Source organism: Silurus aristotelis, assembly GCF_946808225.1.
Source record: "Silurus aristotelis genome assembly, chromosome: 14".
Taxonomy (NCBI): Eukaryota; Metazoa; Chordata; class Actinopteri; order Siluriformes; family Siluridae; genus Silurus; species Silurus aristotelis.
Window position 1 is genome coordinate 18727364 of NC_139587.1, and position 18346 is coordinate 18745709.

The 18346-nt window shown below is 36.9% G+C and overlaps 1 protein-coding gene across 2 annotated transcripts in view; it reads left to right on the top strand.

Annotated features, from left to right (window-relative positions):
* LOC310737325 (serine/threonine-protein phosphatase 2A 55 kDa regulatory subunit B beta isoform) overlaps positions 1–18346 on the top strand; it is a 48608-nt gene that overhangs the window by 1705 nt on the left and 28557 nt on the right. Inside the window, exon 1 of one of the 2 annotated variants that reach the window (XM_083561612.1) lies at positions 1806–2244. The exons of the other annotated variant lie outside the window; for it this stretch is intronic. Coding sequence (XP_083417738.1) covers positions 2070–2244 — 175 coding nt within the window. The 5' untranslated portion in view covers positions 1806–2069. Of the gene's footprint in view, positions 1–1805; positions 2245–18346 lie in introns of those variants that run through there. 2 annotated transcript variants of the gene reach the window in all.

Below are 18346 nucleotides of genomic sequence, written 5' to 3' on the forward strand. Positions count from 1 at the left end.
GATTTTAGTGCTTCTTTTAAAAAAGCCAGTGAAGGCTTCCAACAGTGAGTTAGGCAGTGAGGAGGTGTGTGTGTGTGTGTGTGTGTGTGTGTGTGTGTGTGTGTGTGTGTGTGTGTGTGTGTGTGTGTGTGTGTGTGTGTGTGTGAGAGAGAGAGAGAGAGAGAGAGAGAGAGGAAGTCAACTCTTTGATATGCTGATGCTCAGAGGATGAGAGCAGATGGCACCTGTTCACAAAGCTTATACCCAATCTCACAGCCCCACAGTGGTTCCTCTCGCTCGATTTCTGTTGCAGTGTGTGGTTTATGGGTCATTAAAAGATGGGTGTCTTCAGTATAAGGAAAAAAGCCAATGGGTTTAGACTAATTGTATACTGAAATTGAAAAATAACTACTGTTTTCACAGGAAGACGGGAGAGTTCAATTTGAGTGAAGAGATATTGGGATGCAATTCTTTCTTATAAAATTGTTAACCCCTTATCCATTCCATCTATTTCAAATCATTATCTGCTTCCTATTCAGTGGGTTTTAGTGCATGTGCATCATATATAAAAAATGTGAAAAAAACTCTTGTGAAGATAAGAAAATAAAAGAAAGTAAGTAAGATGCATTTACTTGTCACACATACATTACAGCACAGTAAATCTTATTTGCCTATTCCAGATTGTTAGGAGTACAGGGTCACCCATGATACAGCACTTCTGGAGCAGAGAGGGTTAAGGGCCTTGATCAAGGGCCCAACAGGGGCAGCTTTCTAATACTAAGGCTTAAATCCCAGACCTTCTGATCAGTAACCCAGAGCCACAACTTTAGGGCATTCTCCTGAACTAAGTACTAAGCAGTTTATAGCTTTAAATAGAAAAAGCCCACTCAAAAATATAAGTGAAAACTTTGGTTGGAACAGCGGGAAGAAGCATTAGATAAAACAGAAGGCCTGCATTCAGGTCTAATCATTTACATTTTATGTAGAGCTATGTTGTTATAATTTAGTGGTGATTTTAATGGCATGGAAAAATGGTTGCTTGAGACCCAACCATTAAGATAAGATAAGATATACATTTATTCATCCTACAGTGGGGAAATTTCTAAACAATTAGTGTCAAGTGGTCATCTAGCTGTTTCGTTGATTTGATCTGAAAATGTAATATGCAGTTTGCAAAAATGTGGATTTTAAACATGCACAAATACACACAAGTGCTTAACACTCAGTATATACTAAAAGTTTTAGCCAGCCCATCTATATACCTGCTACAGTCGTTGATTTGATGGAACAATTTTAGTTAGTTATAAATAAATACCGATATTGTATTTTTTTTCATTTGCAATATAGTAAAATAATACAATAAACAACTCAATTTGAATAATTAGTCATGTTTATTAACAACTGAATACCCAGATTGTTTTTTTAATCTTCAGACAACTCAGATGATTGTCTGCATACTGGATTTGTGTACAAAATGTGTCTTATGGCCATACATTCCCAAGACTGTGTGTTTGTTTGTGTGTGTGTGTTTTAATTCAATAAAAAACACAATTTTAAGTCAATAATTCAAACGTGAAACATTTTTCTCCCTCGAGTATGAAAACTAACCGCTAGATGGCGCTATTAACATCATTTCCTAATAAACTAGGAGAATAACTCCTCAAAACGAGATTATGGTTGTTGTTGTTTTTTTGTTTTTTTTACATTAGATTTTCTGTTCTAGGCGATAATCTGGTCTGCGTTTTTTTTGGAAGTGCGCTTCTTTCTACACGTCTGCACCTTATTGTGATAATAATCGTACACAGAACGGAAGCAGGAGTTGTTGCAGACTGTTTACCCCCTCGGGGGTAGAGCATGTGTTGGCGCTGAAAGGCGGTCAGTCTGTTTCCTTGCTGTGTCATGGGGCAAAAAACTGATAAACATATTAACTGTTACCCCTTGAAGTGCCCCTCCCTGAAACTCTGTAAACAGTCCAACCTCCAGCCCGGAGATGGGAGGAGAGGAAAATATACGGCTAACGGACACACACACATACACACACTCCGTTAACTGCGCGCGACGCTTCCAAAACTCCAGCACTGGTTCCTTCAATGCTTGTTTTTGTGGAGACACAGTCACAGCACGGCTCATGTGGAGCACACAGCGGGACGTGTCGACCTGAGAGAGCGAAATACAGCTGGGGAAAGATGAAATGTATCTCCCGTTACCTGCCTTACATCTTCCGACCTCAGAGCATCATCCTTTCCTCCACCTGCCACGCAGAAGGTAGGGTATTGCGCTTGTACGGGTGTGTGTGTGTGTGTGTGTGTGTGTGTGTGTGTGAGAGAGATTGTTCATCCCAACATGTTGCTGCCAATCTGGGTTATAGACAAGTTTGACAGTAAAAGCAAACACCGTGCAATGCCATGGGATGCTTCTTGGATCATTTTACAACCAGTTTGCAGTACTATAAGCTTTACTCGAGTAGAGTTCAGTATTTCATCTTTTCGATTGTGGAGAAGGTTCAGTATCATGGCATCTTGAGTGATGGGAGTGTGAGATTGACACATGGGTCAGGGCAGCACAAGCTGTGTCAGAGTCTCTTTTCCTGTTTGCAGTGCTGGAACAAGTGCTCAGTTTGTAGATGTCAAAGCACTTTATGTCCTCACCTTTATCCAAAGCTTAAAAGGATAAGGTTGTGAGTATGTACTTCCTCGACAGGGCTACAGGAGGTAATCTCTTGGGTGAGAAGAATGACATTCAGAGGAGAGCCACTGCTCGCCAAATAAAGAAGAGTCGAGATCGTTCAGGCACCGTAAATGGAGCTGAATCAAGCACATTCCTCCGGATGGAGATCCCATTGCAAACCCAGGACCTGATTGAGAGATAATGTCGCACCATTGCCCACAGAATATATGAGGATTCCCATGGAGGATCTGCAGTCTGTGACCAAGAATAGAGAAGACTGGACTGGCCTTATCAGCTTGCTGCCACTGTGACTCTCACAAGAAAAAGCAGAAGACCAGTGAATGAATTGTAGATTGTCAGCATGTCAGTTAATTAGGCCTGTTTTTTTTTTTTTAACACCACAGTACAGGACTGTTGAATATGTAGTTTTTTTTTTTATTCTGTAACAGCAGAATTGGAAAGTAGTTCCATAATAGTTGGCGATCCATTTGTAAGAAATGTTTAAACATTTATGGAAATAGTCTTTATTTTCACTGCCTTCATGTTTTTCAAAAAAAGTTGAGGGACGAAGTGCATTGGGCTTTGTGGCAGTGAGTTTGTATTGTGGACATTCCATAATCTTAAATGTAACTGCAAACAAATTAATAAAAGTATAATTTTTTATTCAATTATTTAAAAAAAATTTATATTTGGCTAACGTATATGAGGTAAGACTATTTGGGATGTGCTTTTATTGCTATTTAATCAGGTTTTTGTTTTTTGTTTTTTCAATTATAGCACCCCACCACCCACCGATGATATCTGAATTTATACTTAGTTCATACACAAAAAATTAAAAGACCATAACATGATTAGGCAAATGTATTAAATAGAGAAAGAAATAACCATAACGTATTGCAGGTGGCTGCACTCAAAATGAAGATGACATGTAGCATATTGTGACTTACAGTAATCTGTCAGCATTATACAATGTTTTATATATTACATTTAGAATCTTGGAAGAAATAGACGTTGAGTACCAAGACAGCCAAGAGTGTTCCTAGAAAGGATTTTTTTCTTAATCAACTGGCTGAAGTGTTGTTTTTTATGTCTTTGTTCTTTAGAAGTATCAGTTTAACCTAAATAATATGACCGGATTTTTAAACTGAATACAAAGCCAGATCCTTTTATTTTGAGTGTGGGTTGTGTGGACATGCACATGTGCAGTTTATGACTTGTTATATGAGTATCTTGTAATGAATTATCTTGGGTTTGGTGTATTTTGTTTTGCAGGGTAAGGTCACAAATGCAATATCAGTTAGTTGTTTATGAAACTTTATTAGAAGCCTCACACAATTCCTGAGAGTTTGATAAATGGTTTTGATAATAATTATAAATGTTTATTTAATAATTGAGGAAGAGAAAAAGAAATTACCATAGTTCTCTGGCATTAAGATAACTAAACATGCACCTAGTTTCAGTGTAAAAGTCAAAATCCTTGTAATATAGTTGCACTTATTGTGCTTATGAAGTATCACAGTTGTTTTCATTCTGTTTCCCTTTCCATTCTGATTAGAAGCGAGCTTAAACAGATGATTTGTTTAAAAAAAAAAAACTAACAACATGTGACTGTGCAAGCTTTGGGGTGTGCTGATTCTCAAGCGAGGATTTCTGTAGTTCTTAGAAAAATAAAAATGACAAAAACGGGTATAGCATGACAAGTTATATGATCAGTATTATACGCTTATGTGTTACTATGGTGTAACTCGATAATAAGGAAATTATAGTTTGCTGTAAAGTTCCCATTATAATAACTTTTTCCGTTGGGGATAGAACATGATCATCTTGGTCGAGACATTACCAAACAACCTGTGATCGTGACCATAAAGACCGTAAAGAGGTCAAACTGAAATGACTCATATTGACTCTATGTCCGGCTGTTGAGTGGTTATTAAATCGCATATTGTTTTCAGTGCTGTGCTTAGGGGCAGGGTGTTTAATGTGTTGTTGAATAGTAGCTACGGTCTTTTGATTGTCCTCTGTTTGCCCTCACCAGGTCTCACAAACACACAAGTGAATTTATGTGAGAGGCCCTCATAGTTCATACCTGGATCAGCCAGCTGGCACCTGGCACTGTAATTCCGCATTGCATTTCTCCCCCTGAAGCTTGATTATCCTTGTGGAAACTCCACACAAATACATGCTTAATTTGATCTGATCCGTCATCAGAAATACACCAGAGCACTTCTCGTTAGGAAAGTCATAAACTCGACGCTGACTCATAATTTGTCAGTATGTTGTTTCACCGAACTCCACACTAGGAGCGATTAGCACCATACAAGGAAAAATATTAAGCAAAAATCAGAAGTCATTAAGGATGGGCTAATGAGCAAATGTCAGGTGCTCAGATGGATAAAAAATATAAGGAAAAGCCGACTAAACATGTTCTATTAAGGTGTGAGTACACAATGAGCTACCATAGGAGTTTGATCTATATATATAGATATATATAGATATATAATCTATATATATATATATATATATATATATATATATATATATATATATATATATATATATATATATATATATATATAATCAGATTTGTAGAGTCTACAAGTTTGAGGAAATGTACTGGGGAAATGAACTGCATTTTTCCGAATTATTTGATAATGATAATGCCATGATAATGGCCCTGGCAGTTGGGTTAAGATCTGATGATTGTAAAGGCTATTGGATTTGATTTGCATCATTTTCATCCAGAACAAAGTCATTCAATCAGTCTGTGCTTGTGCCATGTGGGTCCATAAATCAGTATATAGTTTTGTATTGATTTGCAGTGACTATTCCCTTTAAAAGGACAAGCAATGACAGAAAAATGCAGTGCTGTTTTCTCTCTGTTAATTCCTCAGCCTGTAATATTGAATGATGAGGATGACGGACATTAAGCTTTGTTACGGATGGTCATCTGTCCAGTTTTAAGGGAGAGCCAGAGCAAGTCTGCCTTTCTATTCAGCTGGGTAATGAAGTGTGCTTTTGGTTTTTCTTCACAGGAAGTGAAGGAACTGTGTGAAGGGGAGCAGAGTGGGGCAGCTGACCTAAATTAATATGCTACTGCAGTAACCTGGGCAAATAAAGCGCAACAGTGAGGGCTGAGAGAGATGCCAGTGCTTAAAGATTTAGGCTTTCACCCATTGAAGTGTTCATAAATAGAGATTTTTCCAGAGGACACTGTAAAATCTTAAAAAGTTGATTTGTATGTGTGTCCCTGTATGAGCTCTGGTCAGTAACCTTCTAGTGTTTAAGTGCTTATAGTATAACTGTTATTGGTGGTTCAGTGTGTATTTAGTCATGCTCTGTTTTTTCCTGGAGTCATTTTTGTTCTTTCCAACAGCTGCAGGCTGGCATAAGCCATCAATGGATCATTGGTGTTTTGGATACAAATAATATGATTTCCTATTGTCATAAAATTTTCCAGTGTAGTGTTTTAACCCTTTCTAGCAATACATTTTGCAGTCAAATAGGTTATTTCAAAACCAAAAGATCATTCAAGACACAGTTGGGGTTCTGTAATTGGAGTATCTTGACTCTGCCTTGCTGCTGGTGAGCAGGGAGATTGGAAGAGGTGTGAGTCCCCTGCTGGGCAAACAGTTTATCTCTCTACAAACTATTTTATACAATGATACGATACAATATATAATATTAAAATCTAGTTTAAGGCTAGATATAAAATACATACTACAAACCTATTAAGCCCTCAATGTCTATTTTATATAAGTTATTTACTACTGTGGCAGATTCATAAATAGAAGTAGTTACAAATGACAAACTGGTTAATCAGCAGGAAGCAAGATTTTAAAATGTTGCACTCTTTGGTAGAAACACTATTACAAGGTACTTTAGGGACACTTGGTGCTTCCACTGCGACATCTTTAGTGTACACTTTTTTAATTCAAGATTGTGTCCCAAAATTATAAAATGCACACTATATATTATCCCTATATACTAATAGCACCAATTCTACAGTGACATTCTAAATAGTTTTTACAGTACATTCATCTATATTTGAGGACGCAGTAGAACAATTTATACAGGTTTTTTTTTTTTCAGTTTTAGAATTATTTAATACAGAAATATGCTAATTCAATTATTATGCACATTTAAGTAAACAACAGCAGTAGATTTTGGTGGAGCAGGGTAACAAAAAAAAAACATGGCCTCAAGCAAAATCAAATGTTAGAAGCAATCACACTTGTCACTTTGTTTTTATCAACCTCATAATATGCAGCTATGAGTAAAAAAAAAAAAAAGAAAAAAAAAAAAAACACAAAACATGAGGCAGTGGAAAAGAAAAAAACATTTTCCAGTGTTTTCATGGGAAACAATGTGGTGTGCGTGCATTTCTGATTTGCAGAATATAGACACTCCATAATCCTTTTTTCTTGGTCCCAATTTTTGTAATGGTCAAATGTGATTTATAAGTGGTCAAAACAGTGTTGCCATATAATCACAGATCCTATATGAGTTTGTTGGATGTCCCATTTTGAAAACATAACTATTATGTGCTTTTGCAGTTCCAGTTTTTGACCACTGGGTGCAACAGTGATTCATATACAGTAGTAAGCAATTTAATGGAACATCAGTTTATATACTTCAATCAGCATTTCATTTTTCTCGTCCACTTTAAAAAGTAAGATTTTAATGGAATTTAAAATGGTAAGGCATTGCATATGAGGGCACTTGTTGAATGGCTAATATATATGGCTGATCATATAATGTATGTGTGTGTTGGTTTAACATTGACTAGTCTTTAGACTACACCACTGCTGAGGATTTTTTTTTCTGCATTCAATGAGACAGGAAAATCTGCAGTGAATGTACTGTTTTTTTGAGCTCAGACTCACACCAGGTCAGCTGATTTAGACACTCCAGAGGAGATGAGAGTAAGTGAGGCAGGGAGTCAGCAAGGCTAGCTATATTTAATCTCATTCGAATTGCTTTAGTTTGAGAGGCTCAGCAGCACTGTTCAGAGATAAGGAGCTCCATTGTCTGTTCCATGTAGCTAGGAAACTCTCAGCTCAGAAAAGGGCTCTGCTAGACCAGTGACTAGAAGCAGCGAATGAATCAGCAAAATTATATGCGACACCTCTACCTTGGCCTACGCATTTTAAAAAATCTTTTGTATTTTGTTAGTGCTTTAGTAATTCAGTCAGAACATCAAAGGTACAAAATTTCGCTCTCACTCTCTGTCACTTCTCACTTTTTCTCAGAATGTGTTGTATTTATAGGAGTGATATAGTGTGCCATTTTAGAAGCAAAAGACAAAACTCAAGACAAGACATTTGTGTGTATGTGGGAGCATTAGAGAGTGTGTCAGTGATCTGACTGTATAAGCACACTTTTATCCTTTCTCTGCAGTTTTATTATATTATACAATTATTCTACATTATGTAATCTTTTGTGTAATACAATATAATGAACTAATTGCCTTTATTTGGTAGACAAAGAGTAGAGTTCTTATTCCATTTAAGCCATAGATGTTGAAACCCACACAAATACATGGATAATGTAATACAAATTATCTGCAATAACCTTGTATGCTTGTAAATCCTCTGAGCAGTTTAAGTAGATTTATGGATTGATGCAATTGCAATACACACCAGCAAATCAGCATATGTGTTTTAGATTTCGTGCACCTTGTAAGCTTGCACAATACAATAGAATTATCCTTAATGTACTTAATTTCCAGTGGTGTTTATCACTAATTTTATTTCCAGACCTGCCAATCATTATGCATTGTATATCCGAATACAGACATTTTTGGTTTTGTCTGTCTAATCAACTGTAATAAATTCCACCCATTCAGCAGTGTTCCATCTTCTGACTCATTTTTGTGAAGTAAAAGATCCAGTAATGTATATTTTGCCCAGAGTGTCAGAGATGTTAGCTGTTGCTCTGTAGCTCTGAAAAAATGAAGGCTCCACTGAGAATAAAAGGGATCATTATTATATATATATTAAGGTATCAAGTTATCACTCAAAAACACATAAAAAGTGCAGTCTCTTTCTCCCTGATAAAAACATGATTCAGGGAAGTACCAGCTAAAGCAAATTAGCCTCATATGAAGATGCTTCCACCATTATGCTTCACTATTGATATGATAACATCTTTTTTTTTGTATCAAACACATGTTTTAGAATTCTGAAATAACTTCTACTTTGGTCTCATTAAAGCATTGCAAATGTTGCTATATTATTTGGATAGATTTGTTCCTTAGATGTTTTTCTTTGTGAGAAATGGCTTTTATATAGCGATCCTTTAATACAGGCTAGACATGAGTGTCACATGCAAAAAGTGACCAGTACTGAATGGCCAGATGTTCCTAAATCTCCTTATATGTTCCCAGAGGTCTCCTGGCTATTCTCCTTTTGCAATTTCGCAGGGACATCCTGTTCTTAGTAATGTCACTTTGGTGCCACATTTTCTCCAATTGTGGAATTTGACCTTCATGGTGTTCCATGGTACATGGTAAATTCACAGCCTTCTCCAATAGATACCGTTTGACAGTAAGATGCTATACATGCTTTGTAAGTTCTTTGTGGATCATGGCTTCATTAGTTGGATGTAACAAGAAGATGACATGAAAACTGTACAGAAACATCTGATCTTATTTGGGGGTAATCAGAATCACTTTATTTATTGCTACAGATAAAGAATCACCTTATAAAATTCTAAACACAGCCACATGCCCCATGATGCAAGGGTCTGCACACTTAATGTATTTTATTTGCTTTTTTAGATTCATTTTATTGTTGGAAAATGGTTTGCTTCACGTTTTACTTGTTTTGTTTCTTATGTCACATAAATCTGCAATTAAAAAGGAAGTCTTTAGACCTTTTATACACCTTTATATGTCAATAACAAATTGTTGTTTACAATGCATTGTAATCCCATTCTGAATGGATGCTGTCTGTCACAAATTTTAGATAGTATTGATGATATTCAGCACCAAGGACAAGGGCATCTGTGTGGAGTCTATAGAGCATGTCTATTGTAGACTCAATAAGTCAAAGCTTCACTGATACACAGACTGATAACCAAATATTAAATGGCTATGCAGTGGGGTCCTATTCTTTTCTCTCCTAAAACTTTCAAAAGATTCTCTCATTTCCCAGACCCCCCTTGCATCTATCTATGTGTTTCTGCCTTCTTCTGAAATGAAGTGAAATGAAGGTCTAGAGTAACTAACTGCACATGGCAATACAGTTATGTATTATGTATGCATTAGTATTTATTATCTCCTCCTATTTTATCTGCTATTATGCTGTCTGGATTTGCACAATCATTTTATTTGTTAGACATGTACACAAAGCTGGACTTTTTACAAAACTGCACTGGTGATCATTTTTTTTATAAACCTGGGAGATTTTCTTTCAAAAAGCACAAGTGCTTTTGTTGTATGTGTAACTTCTTTTATTTGAGATATTCTTGGGAAGTCTGTAAAGTTCAAGGATGTTAATCTGTTACTGGGGATACAAATGACACTTTTCATGAATCTACTTTGTATTCGCTTCTCTTACCCCTTTGATTTTAAACAGTTATGTTATGGGATTTGTGATTGCAAACTGTGAAGGGCAGCATGGAAACCAGTGAGACCTGCTTGTAATACGTTTATAACCACAGACAAAAGCTGTGCCTAGACAATAACACCTCTTCAGAGCCCTCAGATGTCTGTGCACTCACAATAGCTGTGCTACACACAGATGCTGGCTTGCTTTTTTTTCCCTTAAGCATTTAGTTTCAGTAGCTGTTGTGTGATGGGGACAGCTGACTACCATTATATATAATCACACTAGCCAGAGGAACCCAGAAGAGAACAGGTTACATTTTGAGTTTTTCTGGCCATTTTATCCTCTGACTTGCAAACAATTCTATAAATAAAAATTTTGTATCCAGATTTCTGAAAGCCGCTTTGTGGCATTGTTAATTATTAAAAAGTGCTGTTTAAATAAAATGGTATTTAATTGACTGGTTCGTGGGAATTGAGAAAAAACGAATTTAAAAGAACATGTGGGGTTGGGATCGTTCTATGAATTCTGAGGAGACTGGAAATTATTAGGAGAATTAATGTGTAAACAAAAGTCAATTTATTGTTTAGTTGCTTATCCTATGACTTGCTAACACCTTCTGAGGTGGTCGATTTAAAAAAAAAACAAAAAAACAGCACAGTTACACCAACCCAGTAAGACATTAGTATTCTTCTTCTTAATTGTTGTTGTTGTTGTTGTTCTTCTTCTTCTTCTTCTTCTTCTTCTTCTTCTTCTTCTTCTTCTTCTTCTTCTTCTTCTTCTTCTTCTTCTTCTTCTTCTTCTTCTTCTTCTTCTTCTTCTTGTTATTGTTATTGTTATTGTTATTATTATTATTTTCTGTTTATGCAATTACCTATGATGCATAGCTGAACAGTTTTGTAAACCCTGCTGAAATGGGCCAGTTTGTATAATAACAGGACAAACACATAAATGAAGTTTGAAAGTTCATGTCCAATAGCAAGGTTGTAAGGTTGTGTTGGAACAATCAGGTTAGTTTAGTTAGATAACACAGAATTTCCTGCCCCTCAAAATGGGACCCCAACAAAGATATTGAGTGTAACCTGGCAAAAGCTCTGGCTACAATTAGGCATTTATTTGTGAATCAACAGCAGACAGTGAGAAAGAAATGTTTGTGAAATAGACTCAAGTGTAAATCTCAGGACTTAAGTATTAATAAAAATGCACAAACATGGCTGATAATGGAATAACACTAATTCACATATTCTTATTATTTCTTAATATATTATTATATTTCTTAATATAATATATTACTTAGAATATTGGATCATGATGTACAAGTCATTCTGAAAAGGACCGTTGATCTGAAAAGAGTGGGCTCTTAGGAATATTAGCATGTAAATTTTAAAGAAGTTGCTGGAAGAGCGTGTACTTGGACGTCACCCTCTGTCTGTTTCCAGGAAACTCTAACAGTTAGCCAACACAGCCGGAACTCTGACGTGTGTGTGTGTGTGTGTGTGTGTGTGTGTGTGTGTGTGTGTGTGTGTGTGTGTGTGTAAAATTGGGGATGAGAGTGCTGGTGGGGGGGGGTTGCTTATATGAATAGATGATATAATCAACAATAACGAAAGGCTGCTTGGACAAGTTGGTGTGTGCAATATTAGACATGGATAAATGTGCTTAAGTGAGTGTTTTTGTGAGCCTCATATGTTGTGTGAGATTCTATTAGTACAGACATCACACTGAGACATAAGCAGATCTTTTGAAAGTTTTTTTTGTTTTTTTTTCCCACTTACACAAGCTCTAGAAACATAGCCTCAGCTTGCAAACATCTTTTCTTCATTCTGTTCAGAAACGAGCTGTGGGAATTACAAACACATTTTCACATATCAGGTTTGTTTTTTCCGGGACAACATAAGACTTTCTTCTGCATTGTCTTCTGCATCCCGAACTTAAACGCATTGACGAATTGCGTGAAATTCCTGGAGCTTAAATAACATTTTACGTCTGTGTGTTCAGTACCGATCTGCACAGCATCATCGATTCAGGTCAGTGTTTCCCCAGGGCATTAATCAATAGCACATCCCAGTTCATAGAAGCTCCAGTGTAAACCTGTCTGCTGCACTCTAATTATGTTACACTGTACAGATGTACAGGGGGAGTAATGACGGAGGCATGTGTGATCTACAATGACAAGAGTGAGTTTGAGTTAAACGGGCTGTTTGAGCCAGAGGGGTGTGTTTGTATGTGTGTACGTGAGAGAGAGGCATGACTGCCGTGTAATGTGGGGAATTGCTGACTCAGTGGGAAGGCCTGTGCTGTGAGAGCTTCTATTTACATCCCCCTAAGGACTCTGCTCAAGGACATCACTTGTTAAATGATGTTGTAGCATGTGACTGTGGGTATGTGGGTGTGTGTGTGTGTGTGTGTGTGTGTGTGTATATATATATATATATATATATATATATATATATATATATATATATATATATATATATATATATATATATATATAGTATATATAGGCAAGTTTTTATATTTTGGTGAGGCAATTCTTCACACAAGGTAGTTTTATCAGACAGCTTTGGTCTCATGGGAACGTTTGACTTAGTTCTCATGAAGAAAATTGCTATACAAAACAGACCCTTACAAAAAGATCTTCCTTTTTCTCCCCCACCTTTACTGTTTGTTTAAGAAAGATATAAAGGGTGTGGGTTGGTGTTTATGTACACGCGTATGTGTTTGCGCATGAGGTTTTTTATCCCAAAATGTTCCTGTTCAGTGTCCCATGACTCTCGTGACATAATTTCCTGTTCACTCATACACAATCGTAAACAAACATTTGTGCCACTCTCCCTTGCGGCTGTGGCCATTGACACAGAGGACGTAGGACATGTGGGAAATATTAAAGTACACAGTGAACTTTCATCAATGGACTAAAAATGCACCCGCTGATTGTATTGTGGAATAAATAGGTGATGAGTTAAAGGAAATAACGATGATGTTAAGTTGTAAGAGGTATTTCTGCTGCCAAGCTTTTGGTCTACTTGTCCTTTTGGAAGCAAAATGTCCAACAATACAGAATTATTTTGATTACATATTTGACTATTTATTCTGATGGGAGTGGTCTCTTAGTGGCAATGACGACTAATGGAACAGTTTACTAACTGTGGAAATGAAGGAAATACTGTGTTATGGTCTTAACAGTAAGCAGATCTTAACCCAATTAAAAGATCGCTAAGAGATTATGGGCTGGTGTATGAGCCAGAGTGCTTCCCCTCATCCACAAAACAACACATCTTTTGGAATAATGGTGTTCATCTCCACAGTGCAGTTCCCGAATCAATGCCAAGGTGACTTGAAACTGTTCTTATGACTCATCATTGCTCAATACCTTACTACAAAGATATATTATTTCAGTTTGTCCATGTGTTCGTGTGTATTGCAATGTTGAGGATATAGTGCCCTCTAGAGTTCTAATTGCCACTGATTCTGTTTGCTCACTGCAACATTAAGCCAGCAGATGGTGGTATTATGTAAGCTCTTCAATGTCTGGTAACGTCTTGTGCTGAAAGTGTAACTGAAATTATAAGCAATGTAATATCCAGCCAGCATCGATCCTGTGATTAGAAACTGATACGGACTTATAATGGACTGGGGACATTAAAACAAGTTAATAGAAACGTAGGTTTGCATACTGCTTTTACACAACACTGCTTCACACACACTTATACACCTCATTTCTAGTCAGCAAATACTTTTTGAATGACAACAGATGATGGTCTACAAAAAAAATTAGCCAACTATTGTACATTCACTATATATGTATCTTTACTGTGTGTGTGTGTGTGTGTGTGTGTGTGTGTGTGTGTGTGTGTATTCATGTATAATGATCTGTTAATCATGCTTTGATATTCTTTATTTTAATAGTTATTATAACCCCCAAAGTAAATTATTTTACAATACCAAGCTGTCCCAAAGTCCCAAATTATAGAACGTCGTATTTATTATATGTATATTTACATAAACTTTTATGAAACCTGCTGAAGTTAGTTATCATTTGCATTATACAAATAACTCACCGGCTTTTTTTTTTTCTTTTTTTTTACTCAGGATGTTTATAAAATGCAAAGAAATCTCATGTCACATGACTGGGAAGTGTTAAATATCATAAAAAAATTAAGACTCTATTTATTGTTACTCTGAAGTCATGTGACACATTTGCTATTACAAGGCTATGTAAATGAGCTGTTACTATAGAAACTAATGTATTACAAAGCACTTGCACCACTTCCAAACCTGATTTTATGAGAAGTTAATCAACATCATCTGACTATTCAGAATAAAAATTCAGCAATGCAGCTGTGATTAATGAAATTAATGATATCAAAATGCACACACAAAACAAACATTATCTTTTTAGTTTTACATGCTGCCTTACTTTGTCACACCCCATATACACCGCAGACACTTTCAAGCTTCCTTGCAGGATTTTCCAGTCAGATTTATTCCTCTCTATAGGACAGCACTGTGTCTCTGGCTACTACATGATGAACACCATATGGCACGGACCACTCGTGTCCGTCACTCATGCTCACTGTAGCGTGGGGTTTCTGTTCACACCCCAACACCGATATTTCCCTCACATTCTGCTGCTACATATGCCGGTTTTTGGGTAAGATGTGGACCGGAAAAAATTTTAAAAGGTTGGACCAAGTGATTGTACATCAACATCAATATTTCAGGATACAAGCATGCACTGTTTCTGTAAGAACTTGGATGATTGTCATATCACTGTACTGATTTGACATCAGCGAAATTAAAGGTAGTGTCTCTGTGAAAAGTGATCTTTTTTCCTGTCTACTAAAATTGCCTTATAGCTGACTCTACGCCTGATTAATCTGATATGCCTCAAAGGGAGTTTTCCACCATGCACTATTCCTCTGTCTAACTCATTTAAGTCCATATAGGCAGTGTTTATAGGGAGCTCGTTTTTCAGAAAACAAACTCGTCTCATCTTGAAAAGGTGGCATCACATAAATGCCCCAGGGTTTTCCAAGGACGGGGTTTCGTGAAAGTACAAGGTACAAGAAAGAGGGCAAACGAGAAATTTAGCAAGACAAAGTGAGAAATCAAGAAAACCAGAGCGGGTGGTCAGAGTCAGGTCATCTGTCGACAGCTTGGCTAGCTCCCTGTGATCTCCGGTGGCAGCTGCTCAGCCAAATGAGATTGTCCTGCAGATTACAGGGTGTGTGTCAGGGGCAGGAGAGATTGGGATGAGCTGGGGAAAAAAAATGCACAGTATTATGGTAATGCTCATAGACGCCTGCTATAACATGGCTTGTAGGCATATGCCTTTATCTCTTGTCTATGTCTGCCTCAACTGTGTTGAAATATTCATCATTACCCATTCCCACTGAAACCCAGACAGGCTTCTACTCTTTTGACTGCGAGTGTGAAGATCAATTGTTTTTTTTTGTCTGCAACTGGCAAACAGAAAAATGGATACAGAGAGGCAAAATAGCAATCAGCAATAGCTGTGATTACGGGTAATAGCTACAGGAGTCTATCTACAATTAAGGAATTACAGTGATAGTGGAAATTTCGACAGCCCAGAGGCAACAGCTGGTTTCCTGACTTTACATGCATTTTATTACATTTTTTGATTATTAAATCAAAGATCATGTAATAAAATTGTATTTGTGCAAATAAAGATGCCCTCCACATGTGCTGAAAAGACAAGCAGGATAATTAATGTTGGAAAGTATTTTTTTTTTTTTTTGCTACACATTGGTTAATGAATGAAATGGAAATTCTTGGATGAAATCATATTTACAGTAATGTCAGCACTGCTACTCACCCTGGCATACTCACACACCAAAAAAAATCAAATAAGCAAGTCGTTCCAGCACTAATAATGTGTCAAGGCTGTTAACCTCGTTGTTGGAAAGGACGTTCGGATCTGTTTGAAGTACATTAGGATGGATATGAGAGAAATTATGATGTTTATGATTTTTAATGATCTTATTATGTAGACGGCGCTTGTACTGCATAGCAATGTTGCACCACCAGCAGTTTCCTAGCAACCAGTGCGATGGTAAAATATTTCGAACAGAGCAATGCCATGGCTGATGCACTCAGAGTTGAGGGGGAAGCTGCCATGAAACACTGAATGGAAAACCTTTTTTTTTAGTACTTTGCACTCTGCGGTTTGGGGCATTTGCATGTGCATGTGTTAGTATGCATGCATGCATGCGTGTGTATGCATAAATATGTATGTGGTGCTGAATATTTGTACATGACATGAGTAACATGCACACTTATGATTTAAAAGGCTACTGCTTTCATCGGCTGTCATCATGCAGTGTGTATTAAACTGATAAAGTGTAAATGTCATGAAAAGCAGAGAGATGGAGTGAACCGATCACTGCTTTAATTGGAATGGTATTGTGGGTAAACTCGGCTGGCCTCTAGGCACGGTTTAATGCATAAAAAAAAAAAAACCTACAAACACACACACCGTCTGGTTTTAGTGCTCTCTGTTTCTATCTATCTCTGTTTGTGTTTCCTCCCCCACTCTCTCAACCATCTAGTGATATAGCTTCTTATCTCAGTCTTGTGTTTTACATCTTGGATAATGTTGTAAAGTTATTATACTGGCAAATTTGCTCATTCTAAAAACAATGGAATCCCCATTCTGTGTATAAAAGAGAGATGTGATAAAATTCCTCACCTGCAAATAGATTTCCTTTCAGCAAATGTATGGCTTGCAGATGGTTCGCTGTGTAAACCCTATTAGTGTAAACACTTTAAGATAGCCCCATCTGGCATAACTGTAAAAACAAACTGCTTTTTGTATGGAGCTAATATTTTAGATAATAGTAGTAACCATTCCACATAAACACTTAACGTTCCTTTATTAACTGCCTGAACAGAACGTGCTCATTTTACCAGAACATCTCGTTCATTCAGAACAAAATCAATAATGGGGTATTGATAGACCATTCTGTGGCTTTTGCCGATTAGCGTCCAGTACGTTTGCTAGTCTATAACATCTGACATTTAAGAGTCTGCACGTACCCGAAGGCAGGTACTGAGAAGCGCCCCTAGGTCAGGCTATTACGACATCAATAGAAGAAATTGGCCATGACATAAATATCATGATGGCGTAATTGTTCTCCATGTTGTGTTGTATTGCCTTGATGCACATCATTGCATGACCAAGGGTCTCCATGAACCTCAAGCTATTTTCAAGAAACGTATTGTCTCAGTCATTCTATAGTTGTTTGAATGGTGGAAAACACATCAAACATCAAGGCTGTGTCACGATACCTTTAAGTGACATTGGACTCAACAGATATAAGCAGTGGAAGCATATGTGTATATTTTCATAAACAGTGTTTAGGACATGTGCTGCAGAAACGAGCATGCTTTGAAAGGGTTTTATTAAAGCCCCTTTTTCCTGATCGCTATCTGCCTCTGCTGCTTCATTTCCGCTTTTGTTCTGATTACACTGTGCACACAGCCTAAATCTTCATTCACACTCACTACATTTATTTTCTTTTTTCTCTCCCACGATTTCTTTTTATACTCGAACAGACAAGATACCAGTCCACCCTGTTGATTATTTGAAAATATTAGGTGGGATTTATCATCAGCTATAGCTTTTCCCATCTAGACAGAAGATTATTGATTTTTGCCCCCTTGTTTAAATAATGATCAAGGCTGTGTTCAGGGTTGAAGCAGGCTGAAGGGAAGGGGCAGGTTTTGTGTGTTGAAAAAGAGAATCTCCAGAAAATTCGAAAGAAGGCTTCGGTTTAAACTGGGGTTCTTCATTGTTTTAATTAAAATTTAAAAAGTAATCCAACAGTTATCACATATTTAAATTAAATTAAGCCAGCAACAAGTATTAGACACAAAGGTCATCACCTAGAAAAATGTGAATTCACAGAACAGGAAATATAACATTTACCGTGTCCATTTTTGCACTCTTTTACTCTTTTTTTTGTTTTGTTCCATCAATTAATTTGTTTGTTCCATATTCATACTTTATTCTGAGACTGAGATCTAAACCTTGAGTAAGACACCAGTCTACGATAGGACAACATGCGCACATGTTCATACACATTAACATATTGGACCAAATTAGAGTACCAATCCACCTACTAGCATGA